Raw genomic sequence first — 20091 nt, forward strand, 5'->3', positions numbered from 1 at the left:
ACATTGATTAGTCATAGGAATCGGGACTAATAAAGTCAATGCAATGGCCTGTTTTACAAACGGTGGGCCTATACAACATGGGTGGGCTTTCATAAAATTCCATTGCAGGCTGACCAGGAGCACAATCCGACGTCTTTTATACGTTTTTTTCTTCTCCTGTCCAGACGTTATTTATTTGTTTTACGAACGGTAGGTAGGTTTACGATTTTGACGGGGATTCATAACATTAAACTTCAGGCAACACCTCAGTAAGCACGGACCGACGCCTTTTGGACATATTTTTTGGTGCAGTTCCGGACCAACCATTTTTATTTTACCTTTATTTAACTAGGCAAGTCAGTTAAGAACAAATTCTTATTTTCAATGACGGCCTAGGAACAGTGGAACAACTTCCTTGTTCGGGGGCAGAATTACAGATTTTTACCTTGTCAGCTCAGGATTAAATCTTGCAACATTTCGGTTACAATTCCAATGCTCTAACCAATAGGCTACGCCCCAATGATTTTCACATCCATGGACATGGTTTTTTGTCCGGTCGGGACCAAATCTTAACTTGATTTCAACGTCCACGGATATTTTAGGTACTGAGTGTTTGGTTCAGATTTGGTGTGCTCCAGACCGCCTTGATTTCAACGTCCCGATTGGTTCAGATTTTGTCCTGTCCGGAACAAATCTGAACCAATCATAGACGTCGATGTTTGGTTCATATTTTGTCCTGTCTTGACCAGCCTTGATTTGGCCCAAACATAGACATCTATAAATGACTTATTTTCAACTTTCATTCAGAAGCGAAAATGAACCTGATTTCAATGTCCGGAAAATACATATCTTTCAACATCTGGAAAAGATGCATTTTCAATGTCCTGGAAATACCTTTTCATCTTTCATACAGAACCTAAATTGAACCTAACATCAACGTCTGGAACTATTCTAGTTTCGCAGGGGAACGGAATTTTTTGGTCTTGCCTACAGCGGCAGAATGGCAAGGACCGGCCCTGTATCTACCCCCTTACTATCACTGTTACAATCAACTCATAGTGCAGCCCAATCAGCCACGCAAAACAGTTTTGAGTGGCAGCAAATCTGTCCAATTAGCTGAGTCGCTTTCCATACACCCACTCCTTTCGAAACACCCACTCGCCCAAACTCCGGTCGCCATATTGAGTTAGTGCCTACAAAAATACGCCATTACTATTTCTCTCCATGGGCGTAGTCCTTCTTCCAAACATAATGGCCCTAAAACTACATCTCCCATGGCGCACAACTGTAGACCTGAAACTGTATTCCTCATAATCGATGATCTCAACTTAGTTTCCTCTCTAGTGGCATGAAGTAGGCTAGCTAGGGACCGCGGCTATGGAGCGAGCTGAAAATACTATCTGATAACGGTATCCGCTTATAGACCGCTGAACTTTTTGTTCAGATCAAAAAGTTGAGGACCCGACGAGAGAGACAATAACACAGCCATGCCGTTCAAATACAGAAGGCACTGATTTATTTTTTATATGCTTTTCTGTTGTCCTTCAAGTGCTGGCCAAGATGTCTGTGGAGGAACAGGAATATCCAGAGGCGACTCTGGTTGCAGAGGCCGGGCCGCAGTGGTTTCGGGCGGAATTAGAACGCCTATCCCGGGAGTTGAGCGAGACGACTCATGAGAAGATCCAGGCGGCGGAATACGGGCTTGCGGTGCTCGAAGAGAAGCAACTGCTCAAACAGCGGTATGATGAGTTGGAGACTGAGTTCGAGACCGTTCGGAAGGAACTCGACCAGCTGAAGGAGGTAGAGTCAGGTCACAACATTCCACTACACATTTGTCAATTTTACTGTCAAAGAGCGCCCATTTAACTTTGTAACCGTTAATGGCTAAATTGTTTCTTACAAAGAGTACAGTCATTAGTGTACGTTTCTCATTCGATTCAGGCTAGTTATGCTATGTTCCATTACTTTGTCGAACGTTTTAAATTCAATTCAGCTGTGATGTTATAAGGGACAGTTCGACATTTACCGGGGGGTGCATAGCTGGAGGAAGATGTTTTGAGTAGGCGGTGCTGTGTGTGTGAGGTAGAAAAAAACATAAGTATTTGCAGGCTAACAATAAAATACAATTCCAAATGTAATGAGTAGCCTAAGCATAGGACAATATTCAATAAGAGTAGTCACTGCAGCCTAAATTGAATTGAAATACATTTGCCAAAATTATATAATTAAGCCTGTCTATGGAAAATACTTAAGCAGAGAGCATGATTTAGCCACAGAGCATCATTAGCTCCTTTTAAAGCAGTGATTGAAATCACAACCGTGTAGGCCTATGCGCCTAGTTGGGAAGCCCGCAATTTGCTTTTTTTGAGATGTGGCAGTCAGTGAAAAGCAATGCATCTAAAATATGTGTGAAGATAATGTCTTCAGTATAATTTGAAATGTTGAGAAGAAGGGAGGGGTGTGTGTGACAGAGAGGCCAGCATCCTGGAGTCGCCTCTTCACTGATGACATTGAGACTGGTGTTTTGCGGGTACTATTTAATGAAGCTGCCAGTTGACGACTTGTGAGGCATCTGTTTCTCAAACTAGAGACTCCTAATGTACTTGTCCTCTTGCTCAGTTGTGCACCGGGGCCTCCCAATCCTCTTTCTATTCTGGTTAGGGCCAGTTTGCGCTGTTCTGTGAAGGGAGTACTACATAGCGTTGTACGAGATCTTCAGTTTCTTGGCAATTTCTCAAATGGAATAGCCTTCATTTCCCAGAACAAGAATAGACTGACGAGTTTCAGAAGAATGTTCTTTGTTTCTGGCCATTTTGAGCCTGTAATCGAACCTACAAATGCTGATGCTCCAGATACTCAACTAGTCCAAAGAAGGCCACATTTATTGCTTCTTTAATCACAACAACACTTTTAAGCTGTGCTAACATAATTGCAAAAGGGTTTTCTAATGATTTAAATAGCCGTACGCCTATGTAGATATTCCATAAAAAAAAAATATCTGCCGTTTCGAGCTACAATAGTCATTTACAACATTAACAATGTCTACACTGTATTTCTGATCAATTTGATGTTATTTTAATGGCCAAATAAATTGCTTTTCTTTCAAAAACAAGGACATTTCTAAGTGACCCCAAACTTTTAACCTCTCTGGCGCATGTGGGACGAACTCGTCCCACCTACGTAACAGCCACTGAAATCCAGTGGCGCGATTTTTGAATCGTTAGAAATACTATTACTTCAATTTCTCAAACATATGACTATTTTACAGCTATTTAAAGACAAGAATCTCGTTAATCTAACCCCACTGTCCGATTTCAAAAAGGCTTTACAACGAAAGCAAAACATTAGATTATGTCAGCAGAGTGCCCAGCCAGAAATAATCAGACACCCATTTTTCAAGCTAGCATATCATGTCACATAAACCCAAACCACAGCTAAATGCAGCACTAACCTTTTATGATCTTCATCAGATGACACACCTAGGACATTGTGTTATACAATACATGCATGTCTGTTCAATCAAGTTCATATTTATATAAAAAAAAAGCTTTTTACATTAGCATGTGACGTTCAGAACTAGCATAACCCCCGCAAACTTCCGGGGAATTTACTAACAGTTTGCTAAATTACTCACGATAAACGTTCACAAAAAGCATAACAATTATTTTAAGAATTATAGATGCATTATTCCTCTATGCACTCGATATGTCCGATTTTAAAATAGCTTTTCGGATGAAGCACATTTTGCAATAATCTAAGTACATAGCCCGGCATCACAGGGCTAGCTATTTAGACACCCACCTAGGTCAGCCTCCACCAAAATCACATTTCCTATAAGAAAAATGTTCTTACCTTGCTTGTTCTTTGTCAGAATACACTGCCAGGACTTCTACTTCGATAACAAATGTTGGTTTGGTCCCAAATAATCCATCGTTATATCCAAACAGCGACGTTTTGTTCGTGAGTTCTAGACACTATCAGAATGCTTCATCACGGTCTTGCGCATGGCGCATTGGCGTGACAAAAAATGTCTAAATATTCCATTACCGTACTTCGAAGCATGTCAACCGCTGTTTAAAACCAATTTTTATGCCATTTATCTCGTAGAAAAGGGATAATATTCCGACCGGGAATATGCATTGAGCCTAAACAGCCGAATTAAATTTCTCCTCAGGAGCGAATCGTGCACGCGCCTCATTCAAAGGTCCTCTGAGCCGCCACTTACCAAAGCCGATAATGTGTTTCAGCCTGAGGCTCCCTCGTCAACCTTCAGGTATTTCCCGGGTTCTGAGAGCCTATCGGAGCCCTGGGAATTGTCACGTTACAGCTAAGATCCTTACTTTTCAATAAACAGATGCAAGACGCACGACTCCTTGTCAGACAGGGTACTTCCTGCTTGAAACCTTGTCAGGTTTTTGCCTGCCATAGGAGTTCTGTTATACTCAGACACCATTCAAACAGTTTTAGAAAATTCAGAGTGTTTTCTATCCAAACCTGAACAATAATATGCATATTCTAGCTTCTGAGTTGGTGTAGGAGGCAGTTAAAAATGGGCATTTATTTTTTCCAAAATTCTCAATACTGCCCCCTATCCCCAACAGGTTAAACGGTAGTGTATTTCCTATTACCAAGTCATTAATGGTTTCTATGCCTTTATTTTTCCACGTGTCTGGCATCTCTGTCCTCTTAATGTTGATGGAGGCTAAATGGATGTCTGATTTCTGATTGTCCTAACTCACCACAACTAATAAGCTGAGCGTGTCAAAATTATCTTCACCTCACACAGTAAGTCAACATAGTCAGTCATTTAAAAAAAAATCCGTTGTATATGATAACATTTCCTCACACTATTTGAAAAATCTTTCAAACACTCTCCCCCTCGATAATCACCAGGCCTCGGTGTGAAAGAGCAAAATATCATGCTCCGAGGATCCCATACATCCAGTGGAAACGTCATAAAATACCCTACCTGAACACATGTCCCTTTGCGCAAAAACAGCTTTTTCTGTCCGGAGTTCACTGGAGCAGGAAACTCTGAGGGCCCAGAATAGGCTAGTTGATGCAATGTTGCAAGTTCGCAAGCAACAGCATAGAGCCGGACCTTCATATATAGTAACTGGCGCTGGACCCAGTAAGACAGAAAGAAAGGGAGACAGACCGGCGGAGTATCTATAGAGAGATGAAAGAACCTGCATTTTCATCAGGACATATGTCTTCTTTATGTATTTTTTACTTAGTTGACAATGGAAGTTGTAGGCCTACTGCTACATTTGCCTAGGCTATCTCTATTTTATTTAGCCGCCAATGGCTCACGGTGAATCGATGTGTCTAAATGGCAGAGGCTGGTGCTCTCGTATTAGTGGAATTTTAACTTTCGGATTGGTATCATTTTTGTGTTATTAACCACGTGACAATGATTTTGAGTAACGAAAACGTTATTATTAAAATGAAACTGTTTCACGAAAATGTGCATATGAAATGTCATGCAGATCGGTAGAAATGGTAGGATACATTGTAAGCTTCCCCAAATGTGAAACTCATACTTAACTCACGCGCCTAAGAACAGACTATTGTTAAGAGTGCACATTTCTTTGTACTGCGTAATTACAACGTGTGAGAGCGATAAGGAGAGGGGTGTTGTAAGTAAGATTGTGCGTATTAAAACTGAGCATAAATGGACAGCTATGTGGAGAAAAGCGCTCACCTCGATCCAGCACCAGCAGGTGGATAGCACCACTCGCTGGTCAATCCCCAGCACTGTGTTGCTTGCCATGGGAAGGAGCAGGCCTGCGAGCCGAGGGGGCAAGAGAATGCCATGTACCTTATTTGATATTGTTCCCTTTTCGCCAAGTTTAGAATTGTAAACTAATAGAAAACAGAAGTGTAGAACTAATTGTGAGCACTGCTTCAGATCACTTGATATCCACTACAATTGGGAGAAAAGAGAGAGGGAGAGAGAGACCCGACTTAAATCAAACTAAACTGTCTATTGCACAGCAGAGGGTGTGTCCAAAATCCCACAACTGAACAGATAAGAGCATACCGCTTACAAAACAGAGCTGAGAGCTCTCCATGCAGAATGGGCCCCATATATAATTATCCCATGTTTTCTTCTCTCCCCTACCCGAATCCCATTATCATTATCATCAAGAATGCAACAGAAAACACACATTCTTACTGGGGAGGGGGTGGGCTGGTCTAACCCGAGGTGTCATGAAAAAAAAGCACCCCCTCCCCAAGGGTCGTCGTGGTATCGGCTTGAGGGGGAATATACACAGCTGTGACTATAAACGAAGAGAATTCTCTTGGGAGGTAATACCGTCGGCATTTGATTGAGAGGCATTCTTGGTCGGGTGAACAAAAGGACTTGAGTTTCTGTATGTTTTCACAATCACACAATGAGTAGTTTAATCATGAAACACACATCCTCGCCTTTGTTCTTCCTGGAGAGTTCTTTATTCTTGTCTGCGCGATGTACTGATAATCCAGATGGCTGTATGGACGGGGACAGTATATCCCGAGAGAGCCCTGTTTCTGTGAAGCAGAGTATCTTACAATCCCTGATATCTCTCTGGAAGGAGATCCTCGCCCTGAGCTCGTCTACTTTATTATCCAGAGACAGTAAATTAGCGAGTAACATACTCGGATGCGGTGGATGGTGTGCATGCCTCCTGAGTCGGAATAGAAGTCCAGTCTGAATACCTCTCCTCCGCCGGCGGTGTTTTGGAGCAGCCTCTGGAATAAGTTCAATTGCCCTGGGGGGTACGAACAAAGGATCCAATTCAGGAAAGTCGTATTCCTGGTCGTAATGCTGGTGAGTTACCACCGCTCTGATTTCCAAAAGTTCTTTCCGGCTGTATGTAATAACACCAAAAAATGTAGCAATACAAAATAACAATAACAAGGCTACAGTGAGGGGAAAAAGTATTTGATCCCCTGCTGATTTTGTACATTTGCCCACTGACAAAGAAATGATCAGTCTATAATTTTAATGGTAGGTTTATTTGAACAGTGAGAGACAGAATAACAACAACAAAAAATCCAGAAAAACGCATGTGAAAAATTTTATAAAATGATTTGCATTTTAATGAGGGAAATAAGTATTTGACCCCTCTGCAAAACATGACTTAGTACTTGGTGGCAAAACACTTGTTGGCAATAACAGAGATCAGACGTTTCTTGTAGTTGGCCACCAGGTTTGCACTCATCTCAGGAGGGATTTTGTCCCACTCCTCTTTGCAGATCTTCTCCAAGTCATTAAGGTTTCGAGGCTGACGTTTGGCAACTTGAACCTTCAGCTCCCTCCACAGATTTTCTATGGGATTAAGGTCTGGAGACTGGCTAGGCCACTCCAGGACCTTAATGTGCTTCTTCTTGAGCCACTCCTTTGTTGCCTTGGCCGTGTGTTTTGGGTCATTGTTATGCTGGAATACCCATCCACGACCCATTTTCAATGCCCTGGCTGAGGGAAGGAGGTTCTCACCCAAGATTTGACGGTACATGGTCCCGACCATCGTCCCTTTGATGCGGTGAAGTTGTTCTGTCCCCTTAGCAGAAAAACACCCCCAAACCATAATGTTTCCACCTCCATGTTTGACGGTGGGGATGGTGTTCTTGGGGTCATAGGCAGCATTCCTCCTCCTCCAAACACGGCGAGTTGAGTTGATGCCAAAGAGCTCCATTTCGGTCTCATCTGACCACAACACTTTCACCCAGTTGTCCTCTGAATCATTCAGATGTTCACTGGCAAACTTCAGATGGGCATGTATATGTGCTTTCTTGAGCAGGGGGACCTTGTGGGCGCTGCATGATTTCAGTCCTTCACGGCGTAGTGTGTTACCAATTGTTTTCTTGGTGACTATGGTCCCAGCTGCCTTGAGATCATTGACAAGATCCTCCCGTGTAGTTCTGGGCTGATTCCACACCGTTCTCATGATCATAGCAACTCCACGAGGTGAGATCTTGCATGGAGCCCCAGGCCGAGGGAGATTGACAGTTCTTTTGTGTTTCTTCCATTTGCGAATAATCGCACCAACTGTTGTCACCTTCTCACCAAGCTGCTTGGCAATGGTCTTGTAGCCCATTCCAGCCTTGTGTAGGTCTACAATCTTGTCCCTGACATCCTTGGAGAGCTCTTTGGTCTTGGCCATGGTGGAGAGTTTGGAATCTGATTGATTGATTGCTTCTGTGGACAGGTGTCTTTTATACAGGTAACAAGCTGAGATTAGGAGCGCTCCCTTTAAGAGTGTGCTCCTAATCTCAGCTCGTTACCTGTATAAAAGACACCTGGGAGCCAGAAGTCTTTCTGATTGAGAGGGGGTCAAATACTTATTTCCCTCATTAAAATGCAAATCAATTTATAACATTTTTGACATGCGTTTTTTGGGATTTTTTGTTGTTATTCTGTCTCTCACTGTTCAAATAAACCTTCCATTGAAATTGTAGACTGATAATTTCTTTGTCAGTGGGCAAACGTACAAAATCAGCAGGGGATCAAATTCTTTTTTCCCCTCACTGTATATACATGGGGTACGGTTTAGTCGAGGTAATATGTACATAGTGGTGAAGTTACTATGCATAGATGGTAAACAGAGAGTAGCAGCTGTGTGTGTGTGTGTCAATATACGTGTGTGTGTGGGGTTAGAGTCCAGTGAGTGTATTTGAGCCTGTGCAAAATAATTATAAAATAAAGGGGTCAATGCAAATAGTCCAGGTAGCCATTTGATTAACTGTTCAGTCTTATGGCTTGGGAGTAGAAGCCGTTAAGGAGTCTTTTGGTCCCAGACTTAGAGCTCCGGTACCGCTTGCCGTGCGGTAGCAGAGAGAACAGTCTATGACTTGGGTAGCTGCAGTCTTTGACAATTTGTAGGGCCTTCCTCTGACACTGCCTGGTTTAGAGGTCCTGGATGGAAGGAAGCTCGGCCCCAGAGATGTACTGGGCCGTACCCACTACCCTCTGTCGGATGCCGAGCAGTTGCCATGCCAAGCGGTGATGCACCCAGTCAAAATGCTCTTGATGGTGTAGCGGTGGAACTTTTTGAGGATCTGAGGTCCCATGCCTTTTCAACCTTTTGAGGGGGAATAGGCGTTGTCGTGCCCTCTTCACTGCTGCCTTGGTGTGTTTGGACCATGATAGGTCCTTAGTATTGTGGACACCAATGAACTTGAAGCTCTCGACCCGCTCCACTACAGCCCCGTCGATGTGAATGGGGGCATGCTCAGCCCTCCTTTTCATGTAGTCCACGATCAGCTCTTTTGTCATGCTCACATTTAGGGAGAGGTTGTTGTCCGGGCACCACACTGCCAGGTCTCTGACCTCCTCCCTATAGGCTGTCTCATCATCGTCGGTGGTCAGGCCTACCACCGTTGTGTCGTTGGCAAACCTAATGATGGTGTTGTAGTCGTGTTTGGCCACACAGTAGTGGGTGAACAAGGAGTACAGGAGGGGACTAAGCACACACTCCTGAGGGGCCCCTGTGTTGAGGGTCAGCGTGGCGGATGTGTTGTTGCCTACCTTTAGCACCTGGGGGCGGCCCGTCAGGAAGTCCAGAATTCATTTGCAGACCAGCCTTTCAATGCATTTCATGGCTACAGATGTGAGTGCTACGGTACGGTAGGCATTTAGGTGGGTTACCTTGGCGTTCTTTGGCACAGGGACTATGATGGTCTGCTTGAAACATGTAGGTGTTAGACTGGGTCAGGGAGAGGTTGAACATGTCAGTGAAGACCCTTGCCAGCTGTTCAGCGCATGCTCCGAGTACACATCCTGGTAATCCGTCCTTAGGCCTTGTGAATGTTGACCTGTTTAAAGGTCAGCTACGGAGAGCGTGATCACACAGTCGTTTGAACAGCCGGTGCTCTCATGCATGGTTCAGTGTTACTTGCCTCGAAGCGAGTATAGAAGGTATTTAGCTCGTCTGGTAGGCTCGCGTCACTGGGCACCTCATGGCTGGGTTTCCCTTTGTAATCCGTGATAGTTTGCAAGCCCTGCCACATCCAACGAGCATCAGAGCCGGTGGAATAGGATTCAATCTTAGTCCTGTATTGACTCTTTGCCTGTTTGATGGTGGTTAGCTTCTTCCAAAATCAAGCTTCGCTTGGTAACAGCATAGAATCCCTTCCTGGATCAACAGCCTTGCTGTCTAATATTTGTTATGTGCGTGGAGCAAACTGTGAGTAGTATTTTTGAGTTACTTGTATAGTTAAGTCAGAAACTGTATAAAATGTTCGCAATGCACTTGTTAGCATTTAATTATAATTCTCTGAGATATTACATGTACGTGTTAGCAACAAATTTTCCACCAACAGGTTTCTGTGCAAATGCACCACACAACCAATAAACAAAGCATCCTGACATTGGGCACACTAATATCATGGTTTGCGTTTTCAACACCACAATAAATAGACTATAGCCGTATTTGCACGGGACTAGAATTACTAGAGAATGTTGGTTATGTAATTATTACGACAGAATGTCCATTATTCCAGATGACTATTCGGACGGGATTAGTTTTTTTCCAAACTGCCCCCTGTAATTCTTATTTTCTGTAAATGAAACATTATGACGGAAGCCTGGAGGTTTATGTTCTAGAAGTGATATTTCAACATGTCCAGGCGATTAAAGGCTACACTGATAACTTGAGCTCCCAAGTTTCTAAACCATACCAAACTTGTCATTTCCAAAAGTTTAGCCCAGTTGGAATGCTGCTTTGCGATCAATTAACAGCAAGGGTTGCATTAAATAGGCACAACATTTTATTTTTTATTGACAGATTTGGTGATCAATTCATTGGCACAAAACTTAAAAGCATTCACTGTGAAAGTTGATACATGTAGGCCCTTATATGTATATACTGCCGTTCAAAAGTTTGGGGTCACTTAAAATTTCCTTGTTTTTTTTTTTTAAAGAGAAGCACAGTTTTGGTCCATTAAAATAACATCAAATTGATTAGGAATTTAGACGCCTCAATAGTCCTCAACTGGCAGCTTTGTTAAATAGTACCCGCAAAACACCAGTCTCAACGTCAACAGGGAAGAGGCGACTTCGGGATGCTGGCCTTCTAGGCAGAGTTGCAAAGAAAAAGCCATATCTCAGACTGGCCAATAAAAAGAAAAGGTTAAGCTGGGCAAAAGAACACAGACACTGGACAGAGTGCCTACCACTCTAAAACCACAAACTGTGGTTTTAGAAGGTGCAACAGGTCAGCACCTCAGTAGTAAATGTCAGTTGGCTTTTCAATTGGAGAGCGTTTTGAGCTGTGTCTCATGTCTTCACTGTCCTTTCGCAATGATGCACCTGGGCTCCGCTACCTATCAGCTATTCCTATTTGTTCTTGTGGATTCATGTAAAAAAAATGTATGCAGCATTGAATGCTTTAATGTGTTGTATGATTTGTAGTTAGCCTATTGCAGATCTTGACAAATTATGCAGATCTTGACAAAATGATACACCTCCCACGATTGTCACTATGAATAGTGCGTTTAGGGCAGGATAGGCTGTTAGACTGGTAGACTATACAAACCTGTGGTATAGTAAAAGTTAGCACACAGAAAAGTTTAGTGCGTAAGGGAAGTACCAAAACACCTTTATATAGGGGTGGTGCATGCAAACAGATCAGGAAATGTGGCTAGGATGTAAGAAATTGTATAGTAAAACCTGCAAAAGAGTGACTGTAAAACAGGGAAAAAACACACTACCCTCCCGTGTGCCCAATAAAAAAAACACACAACCCTCCCGAAAGCAAAAAAAAAAAAAGCTAATTAAATCGAGTTGAGGAGGAAACTGACACCTTTGCAGCCTGAATGGAGGATGTTTTATGTACCAGCCGGTCCATGGGTGGCACGAGTGTATTACCAGCTGGGCTGACTGTGTCGACACCTAGAGGTAATACGACATCAGGAAGAACTCTCTAGGGGTCTCGGTGCTAGAAGTTTGTTAGCCTACTTTAATAACATCAAAGTTGGCCTACTGTGATAAAAGACGAGGAAAACATTCAAAAAGACAGAACACTAACTTCAGGCAAGAGTGTAGATGTTTTCAGATGTTTACAAACACGTGTGTGTGTGTGTTAGTATTATTTGGGAAAATGTGGGTGATATTTGAATATCCTTGTTATTATCTCTGCATGACATCTATCAGCAATAACCTACACCAGTCCCAACTTGCTCTTTGTTTGACAGTGGAAATTGTTGTGGTGGAGGCCAGTACTATATTTAAAGCCAGTCAGCCCCATGCTGGCTTTGCCTCTGCCAGAGAAAGGTTTCCCTGCCTCAGGCTTCTCCAATTGGAGAACAGCAGTCGAGTTGTTTGGCTGGTTTTGATCAGGTTTGACCTAATGCTTTAGGCTTCTCTCTGAGAGACTAGGGCCTCTATCTTGTGAATCCTGTTGCAGTTTATCCCTGCGTCATAGGGGCTAGTACCCACTGTTGAACAGGGCTGGAGTCCAGAGGCCAAGCTAGGTCCAGCCCATGTCTTTATGACATTTAAGGGGATTTTAGTCACCCTGAAGCATGCGTGTCCCTCTCCCAACAAAATGGCTTGCAGTATACTGAAATCAACTGTTAGGCTATGTCTTAGAGCTAAGCAACAACATTCTCACAGAATTCTGACTATGGTGCTCTAGCAGAATGACAGCATTTATAGCCACACAGCGCAACTTCACTGGCATTGTTTATGTTTATCTCTATCAAGAATAGCTAATTTGTGACCTGATTCAGGAAATTAGGCGTATGTCGCAAGTCACAACTTCACAGGAGAGCCGTTTGAACGTAATATTTTTTTAAAAATCAAAATGCAGTTTTTTTGGCAGAAATGCCTTCTAGAACATGTGAACTTTCATGTGCCTTACTAACAAACTTGTATGCCATCTGATAATACGAATTAAATTGTTAAATTACGAGCCTTGTTGGTTAAGCTACAGAAAAAGGGAGTAACCTTCCCACTAGCCATGGCTGAGATAATGAGTGGGCTGGACATGCCAAGAGATGAGTTCGGATTGGTCTGCCATATAGAAGGCTTCTGTCTATTTGAGCTCGTCAATCTGTGTTGGTAATCCTGTTGAACATGGCTTTTAAAAAAATGTATTGTGTAGTGGAGCTGCATAAGTGTGGTTCTCCACTTTCTGGAGGATCACGTTTTGAAATCAGTGGAATTAGAGTATGATAGCTAAAGAGTTGGAGAAAACACCAATCTCCGTATTACATCTTCAAACTAAGGGCAACTGTGGTATGGCGTTCCTGACAGGGAGACGCGTGGTGATGTACACAGGCAAGATAGTCAAGCGACAGCTAGCTACATTTTCAGATATTACACGTTTCTAATTTTGACAAAGTAGTTTCATTTCAAGCTAAAGTGTACTGTTAGCTAGCTATCTAACGTTAGCTAGCTGGCTCCCTAGCTGATGATATTAGTTTCCCAGGGCCAGTTGCTTTTCTAGTTAGAGCCTAATCAATCAATCAATCAAATTTATTTAGAAAGCCCTTTTTACATCAGCGGACGTCACAAAGTGCTGTACAGAAACCCAGCCTAAAACCCCAAACTGCAAGCAATGCAGATGTAGAAGCACGGTGGCTAGGAAAAACTCCCTAGGAAGGCCAGAACCTAGGAAGAAACCTAGAGAGGAACCAGGCTCTGAGGGGTGGCCGGTCCTCTTCTGGCTGTGCCAGGTGGAGATTGAACGTTTATAACGGAACATGGCCAAGATATTCAGTTAAACGTTCATAGATGACCAGCAGGGTCAGATAATAATAATTAGAGGTCGACCGATTATGATTTTTCAGCGCCGATACGATTATTGGGGGGGGGCAAAAAAAGGCGATAACGATTAATCGGCCGGTTTTTTGTTTTGTTTGTGTGTGTGTGTGTGTGTATATATATATGTATATATATATATATATATATGTATATATATATATATGTATATATATATATATATATATATATATATATATATATATATATATATATATATATATATATATATATATAGTGTGTGTGTGTATGTATATATTATAATAATAATAATAATAATAATGACAATTACAACAATACTGAATGAACACTTTTATTTTAACTTAATATAATACGTAAATAAAATCTATTTAGTCTCAAATAAATAATGAAACATGCTCAATTTGGTTTAAATAATGCAAAAACATGGTGTTGGAGAAGAAAGTAAAAGTGCAATATGTGCCATGTAAAAAAGCTAACGTTTAAGTTCCTTGCTCAGAACATGAGAACATATGAAAGCTGGTGGTTCAATATTCCCAGTTCTTCAATATTCCCAGTTAAGAAGTTTTAGGTTGTAGTTATTATAGGAATTATGACGCGTCAACAATTTCTCTCTATACCATTTGTATTTCATATACCTTTGACTATTGGATGTTCTAATAGGCACTTTAGTATTGCCAGCCTAATCTCAGGAGTTGATAGGCTTGAAGTCATAAACAGCGCTGTGAAGCAAGGATTGCTAAGAGCTGCTCGAAAACGCAGTAAAGTTTGAATGAATGCTTACGAGCCTGCTGCCCCCTACCACCGCTCAGTCAGACTGCTCTATCAAATCCTAGACTTAATTATAATATAATAAACACAGAAATTCGAGCCATTAATATGGTCAAAAACGGAAACTATCATTTCGAAAACAAAATGTATATTCTTTCACTGTAATACGGAACCGTTCCGTATTTTATCGAACGGGCGGCAAGCCTAACTCTAAATATTACTGTTACATTGCACAACCTTTAATGTTATGTCATAATTATGTAAAATTCTAGCAAACCAGTTCGCAACGAGCCAGGCGGCCCAAACTGTTGCATATACCCTGACTGCGTGCAATGAACGCAAGAGAAGTGTCACAATTTCCCTAATTAATATTGCCTGCTAACATTAATTTCTTTCAACTAAATATGCAGGTTTAAAAATATATACTTCTGTGTATTGATTTTAAGAAAGGCATCGATGTTTATGGTTAGGTACATTCGTGCAACGATTGTGCTTTTTTTGCAAATGCGCTTTTGTTAAATCATCCCCCGTTTGGCAAAGTAGGCTGTGATTCGATAAAAATTTTACAGGCACCGCATTGATTATATGCAATGCAAGACAAGCTAGTTAACCTAGTAATATCATCAACCATGTGTAGTTAACTAGTAATCATGTGAAGATTATTTGTTTTTTTTATAGGAAGTTTAATGCTAGCTGTAATGCTAATGCTGTAATGCAACTTACCTTGGCTCTTTGCTGCACTCGCGTAACAGGTGGTCAGCCTGTCACGCAGTTTCCTCGTGGAATGCAATGTAATCGGCATCCAAAAACGCCGATTACCGATTGTTATGAAAACTTGAAATCGCCCCTTGACCTCTAATAATAATCACAGTGGTTGTAGAGGGTGCAACAGGTCAGCACCTCAGTAGTAAATGTATGTTGGCTTTTCATAGCTGATCATTCAGAGTTAGAGACAGCAGGTGTGGTAGAGGGAGTCCAAAACAGCAGGTCCAGGACAAGGTAGCACATCTAGTGAGCAGGTCAGGATTCCATAGCTGCAGGCAGAACAGTTGAAACTGGAGCAGCAGCATGACCAGGTGGACTGCGGACAGCAAGGAGTCATCAGGCCAGGTAGTCCTGAGGCATGGTCCTAGGGCTCAGGTCCTCCGAGAGAAGAGAAAGATTGAGAGAGGGAAAGATTGAGAGAGCATACTTAAATGCACACAGGACACCGGATAAGACATGAGAAATACTCCAGATATAACAGACTGACCCTAGCTGACCCCGACACATAAACTATCGCAGCATAAATACTGGAGGCTGAGACAGGAGGGGTCCGGAGACACTGTGGCCACGTCCGACGATACCCCCGGACAGGGCCAAACAGGCAGGATATAACCCCACCCACTTTGCCAAGGCACAGCCCCCACTCCACTACAGGGATATCTTCAACCACCATCCTACTACCCAGAGACAAGGCCAAGTATAGCCCACGAAGACCTCCTCCACGGCACGAACCCAAGGGGGGGGGGGGGGGGGCGCCAACCCAGACAGGAAGATCACTTCAGTGACTCAAGTGACGCACCCATCCTGTTAGCTAGCTGACATTGAACCTGGTTGGTTAGCTCCGAGCACTGTGGCATTGTTCATTGTTGTTTAACTAGCTAACGTTAGCTGGCTGACTCGTTAGCTAACCTTACGTGACGTGTGTACAACGCCCGTGGAATATGGCCAGAGTCAGTAAATGTCTGCAAAAAAGCGTCATGAAATTGTTGCCAGCAGAGCTGGTTAGGCTGTTTTCATGTTATCCAGAGTTAAGCAAATCATCGGCCAGAGCGTCAGGTGTGCGTTCCGAGAGCGAAACGAGATGGGTGGGGCTAAATCTTAAGAAGGTGTGAACGATGCTGAATGGGTGTAGACAAAGAGGAGCTCTTCACTAGATACCAAAACATTCAAAGGCCATTTTCACAAAAGTGGGTTTACAAGTTGATCAACTTTCAAAGCAGAATTACTTGCCCATTGTTCCTGAAATGTAGTGTATGATATATCATTTTGTAGCTCTGAGTCTCTACTTTTATCCAATGTAAAAAAAAAACACTTTCAAAGACCAAATCCAGGTGGTGAGTCACATTTCTGTTGTCATTTATCTCAAGCATGTTGATGCTAAATCCACTCCAATGTAGCTAATATCTGAATACATTGTAGACAGCCTCAATATTGAACTTTGTGTGAGAGACAAAGGGAAATAAAAGAGCATGAGTTCCCAGGCCAAGCATCAAGCATGTCTGTCCCTTGTATTGTATGTGTACCTAAATATTCTCTCTCTCTCGCTGACACACACAGCCTATGTTCTTACTCACAGACACTTGACAGGGCTTGACATTACCACTTGTCCTCTTGTCGAACAAGAAGAATTTAGATTTAAGTTGTCCGAATGGACAAGTGAAAAAATATCAAACAAATCCGAATATCAAACAATTACACCTATCAGATTTGGATCAGAGGTGCTAACATTGGAAAAATATTCAGATCTATTTTTCATAGGCCTATACATAAATAAAAAAGCCTACATGTCAAAGTGTAGGTGATAGGCTGTAGCCAATATGCATCATGTCCAAACCGATGCTGACATGAGGGAGGCGCAAGAAAATGTAGACAAACATTAATGAGACTTTTAATTGGATAAATATAGGCTAAAAGCCAGTGATGTTTGACAAATATAATGAAGGGTAATTCACTTAACGTTTAAAGGCTTGATTCTGTCGACATACTCGAGGCACGGTTCGTTCAGCTCAAATGGTCATAAGACCGGAGAGTGAAGGACGGTGCCTGTTGCGCACCCCAAATCACCCACCTTGAATCTGAGCGGAGGAGATTAGCATTATGAAACAATTTAACCATAAACAGGATGTTTTATGTCATTTTATGACACGTCTAGTTTCAGTATGCCATTGAAACCAGCTTTTTTCCTCATGTTCTATTGGTTTTCAAATCAACTTTATTTTATTGTCCAGCAGCCAAAGGCACAATCCTAGTCATATTAGTAACCCATACTAGTTGATGCATCTTTAGATCTCCCCTCTTTCTTATTTTCTAATGGATATTTTTTTTTATCTCTGCCACATGAAACCGCTCACATAGAGTGCACGTTTGAGAAGTATTTTCCCGCTAATTGTTTTTTGGAACATTTGCCCGTAGCCTACAGACATGTGCATTGTTGAGCTTATAATATGAGGAAATAAAACTTTGTCAACAATTTTAAGCTAAATGATCTGATCTGTTGCATAAGTGTCATTGCTTTTGTTTTTCTTTTCTTTTTTACATTTATTAGGTGCAGTGTTTGTATGAATTTTGGATGTCTTCCCAGAGTCTGTATACATTTCTTTATCGTCCCAGGGATGAAGGGACGCCCTTAACTTCGAGCCCTGGAAGGAATCAATTTTTAAAGACATTTAGTTGTAATTGTAATGTTACCCTGTTAAGTGAAATATGTTTTAGGCTACCAAGGGTGGCCAACCATTCTCCAGGAGAGCCTTAAAAGGCCAGTGTTAAATTTGAAGACAGGCTTGAATATGCAAAGTTGCCAATAGACAGTGTGTGGCCTACATTTTTGTTTGATTCTCTATGCTAAAAAATATAGTAATGCATTTTATTTTGTAAAGTGGATCCTTGAGTCATACAATGATGTAAAAATTGTGTTAGAGAGAACTTTTTTGGGGGACAAGTGACTTGAGCTTTTGGACTCCAAAAAAATCTGTCCTACTTGTCCAAAGGACAAGTGCCTAAAAAATGTTGTCATGCCTTGCTTAATTGTTTGGGTAAGCCATTCAACTGTATGCTCTAATCTTTTCTAAACAGCCCTAAATAAAGGTCTAAATCTAAATCTCCCACCGGGTTTTAAGAGGATCTATCCTTTCTCTATGGCCTGGCCCTGGGAATATGCCAAGAGCAGGGGGGGGGGAACTAAGACTTGTGGGACTTGTAGTTGAGAAAGGATCTATTTTTCTTCTCAGTAGCTCACACACCAGGACCAGCGTCAGAGGGTATGGGGCCACCATTAAGCTCATGCCTCTGCTGATTGAACTAGCCTACATCAGAATGAAAAACAGACTTCTTTATTCAGCTACATTGCACTACGTTCACTATGTACTGCGATTTTGGTGTGAAAACAAAGACATAGGAGGACACAGTTCAGTTGAATGCATTCAGTTGTACAACTGACTAGTTATTTCCCTTGAGTTTGAGAAAGAGGGAGAGAGGCGGCAGATGGGATGGGTAGAACCAAGCCAGTAGGCTCACCACACTCCTGTAAAGGCACTTCTTTACAACCGAAACAGTTCGGAGCAGTTCATGTTGACATATTATGATGACATTTTGTGACGTTTTGGTTCATTTAGTTTTTTTGGGCACACGTTATTCTCGAGGCAAGCTGAAGTTGGTAGCCGAAGTCTACACCCCCTCGTCGGCGATTGGTCAACCGTAGGGATTCTTCAACGACTCGTCCTCATGCACAGTTTTTTACTTGAGAAATAAATAGTGCATCAAACATCCTAGTCAGATGCAACATTGCGCGACTAAGATCTCCTCGGCAAAAACAACATCAAAATGAATGACCGATTTCTTGAGTTATCAAACAGTAGATAAATTCTGACTAATTTGAGGAAGTTTATATCGGCTACGGCGTCTCAAAATGGACAAAAGTACAATTGCTGCTTTTTTCTTGTTTTTCAAGTGAATGTCTTCTAAGGGAGTATGCGAGGCTAGGCGCCAGCCAAACTGAAGCATGCTGACGCCATTACACACATTCCCACACTAGCACCCTCTCCTTCCTTGAATTCCCAATTCAGCAAAACCATAGCTTAGTTAACACATGTTTATATGCTGACCTTTACGTGAACTGCTTAAGTGTTTCCGTGTAGGATTGTCTGTTCCTGTGAAACATGGATGCACATACACTCACACACTGAATGTACGTTAGGTACGTGGACATGGGTTTAGACACAGGTGGAGGTAGTTAAGACTAAGCTCCTCATGTCTCAGACAGGCGTGTCTCATGCCTCCCTTCGACTCTACTGCTCCAAACACACTTCAGGAACTTGTAGGAAAGAAAAGGAGGAAGGGAAGCGCTGCTAAGGTACACAATAGTAGGTTTTGGTAGACAGAAGGTGCTAAGGTACACAATAGTAGGTTTTGGTAGACAGAAGGTGCTAAGGTACACAATAGTAGGTTTTGGTAGACAGAAGGTGCTAAGGTACACAATAGTAGGTTTTGGTAGACAGAAGGTGCTAAGGTACACAATAGTAGGTTTTGGTAGACAGAAGCTGCTAAGGTACACAATAGTAGGTTTTGGTAGACAGAAGGTGCTAAGGTACACAATAGTAGGTTTTGGTAGACAGAAGGTGCTAAGGTACACAATAGTAGGTTTTGGTAGACAGAAGGTGCTCTTTGGTAAAACGGGTAAATTGGTCATCAAAAAGAAAGGAGGATCAAGGCACTCTTCATATAATTAGTTAAAATGAAGAGTGCCTTGGGCCTCCTTTTTTATGACCTTTTTTTAATGACACTTCAGGAACTATAGGGCTCCCGAGTGGTGCAGCAGTCTAAGGCACTGCTTCTCAGTGCTAGAGGCGTCG

The 20091-nt window shown here is 42.2% G+C and overlaps 1 protein-coding gene across 1 annotated transcript in view; it reads left to right on the plus strand.

The window, feature by feature from the left end:
- Nucleotides 1-419: 419 nt before the first annotated feature.
- Nucleotides 420-20091, plus strand: part of LOC115208214 (protein bicaudal D homolog 2) — a 49982-nt gene continuing 30310 nt past the window's right edge. Inside the window, exon 1 of the mRNA XM_029776077.1 lies at nucleotides 420-1779. Coding sequence (XP_029631937.1) covers nucleotides 1540-1779 — 240 coding nt within the window. The 5' untranslated portion in view covers nucleotides 420-1539. The remainder of the gene's footprint in view (nucleotides 1780-20091) is intronic.

Source organism: Salmo trutta, chromosome 14 (genome assembly GCF_901001165.1).
Source record: "Salmo trutta chromosome 14, fSalTru1.1, whole genome shotgun sequence".
In the NCBI taxonomy this organism is placed as follows: domain Eukaryota; kingdom Metazoa; phylum Chordata; class Actinopteri; order Salmoniformes; family Salmonidae; genus Salmo; species Salmo trutta.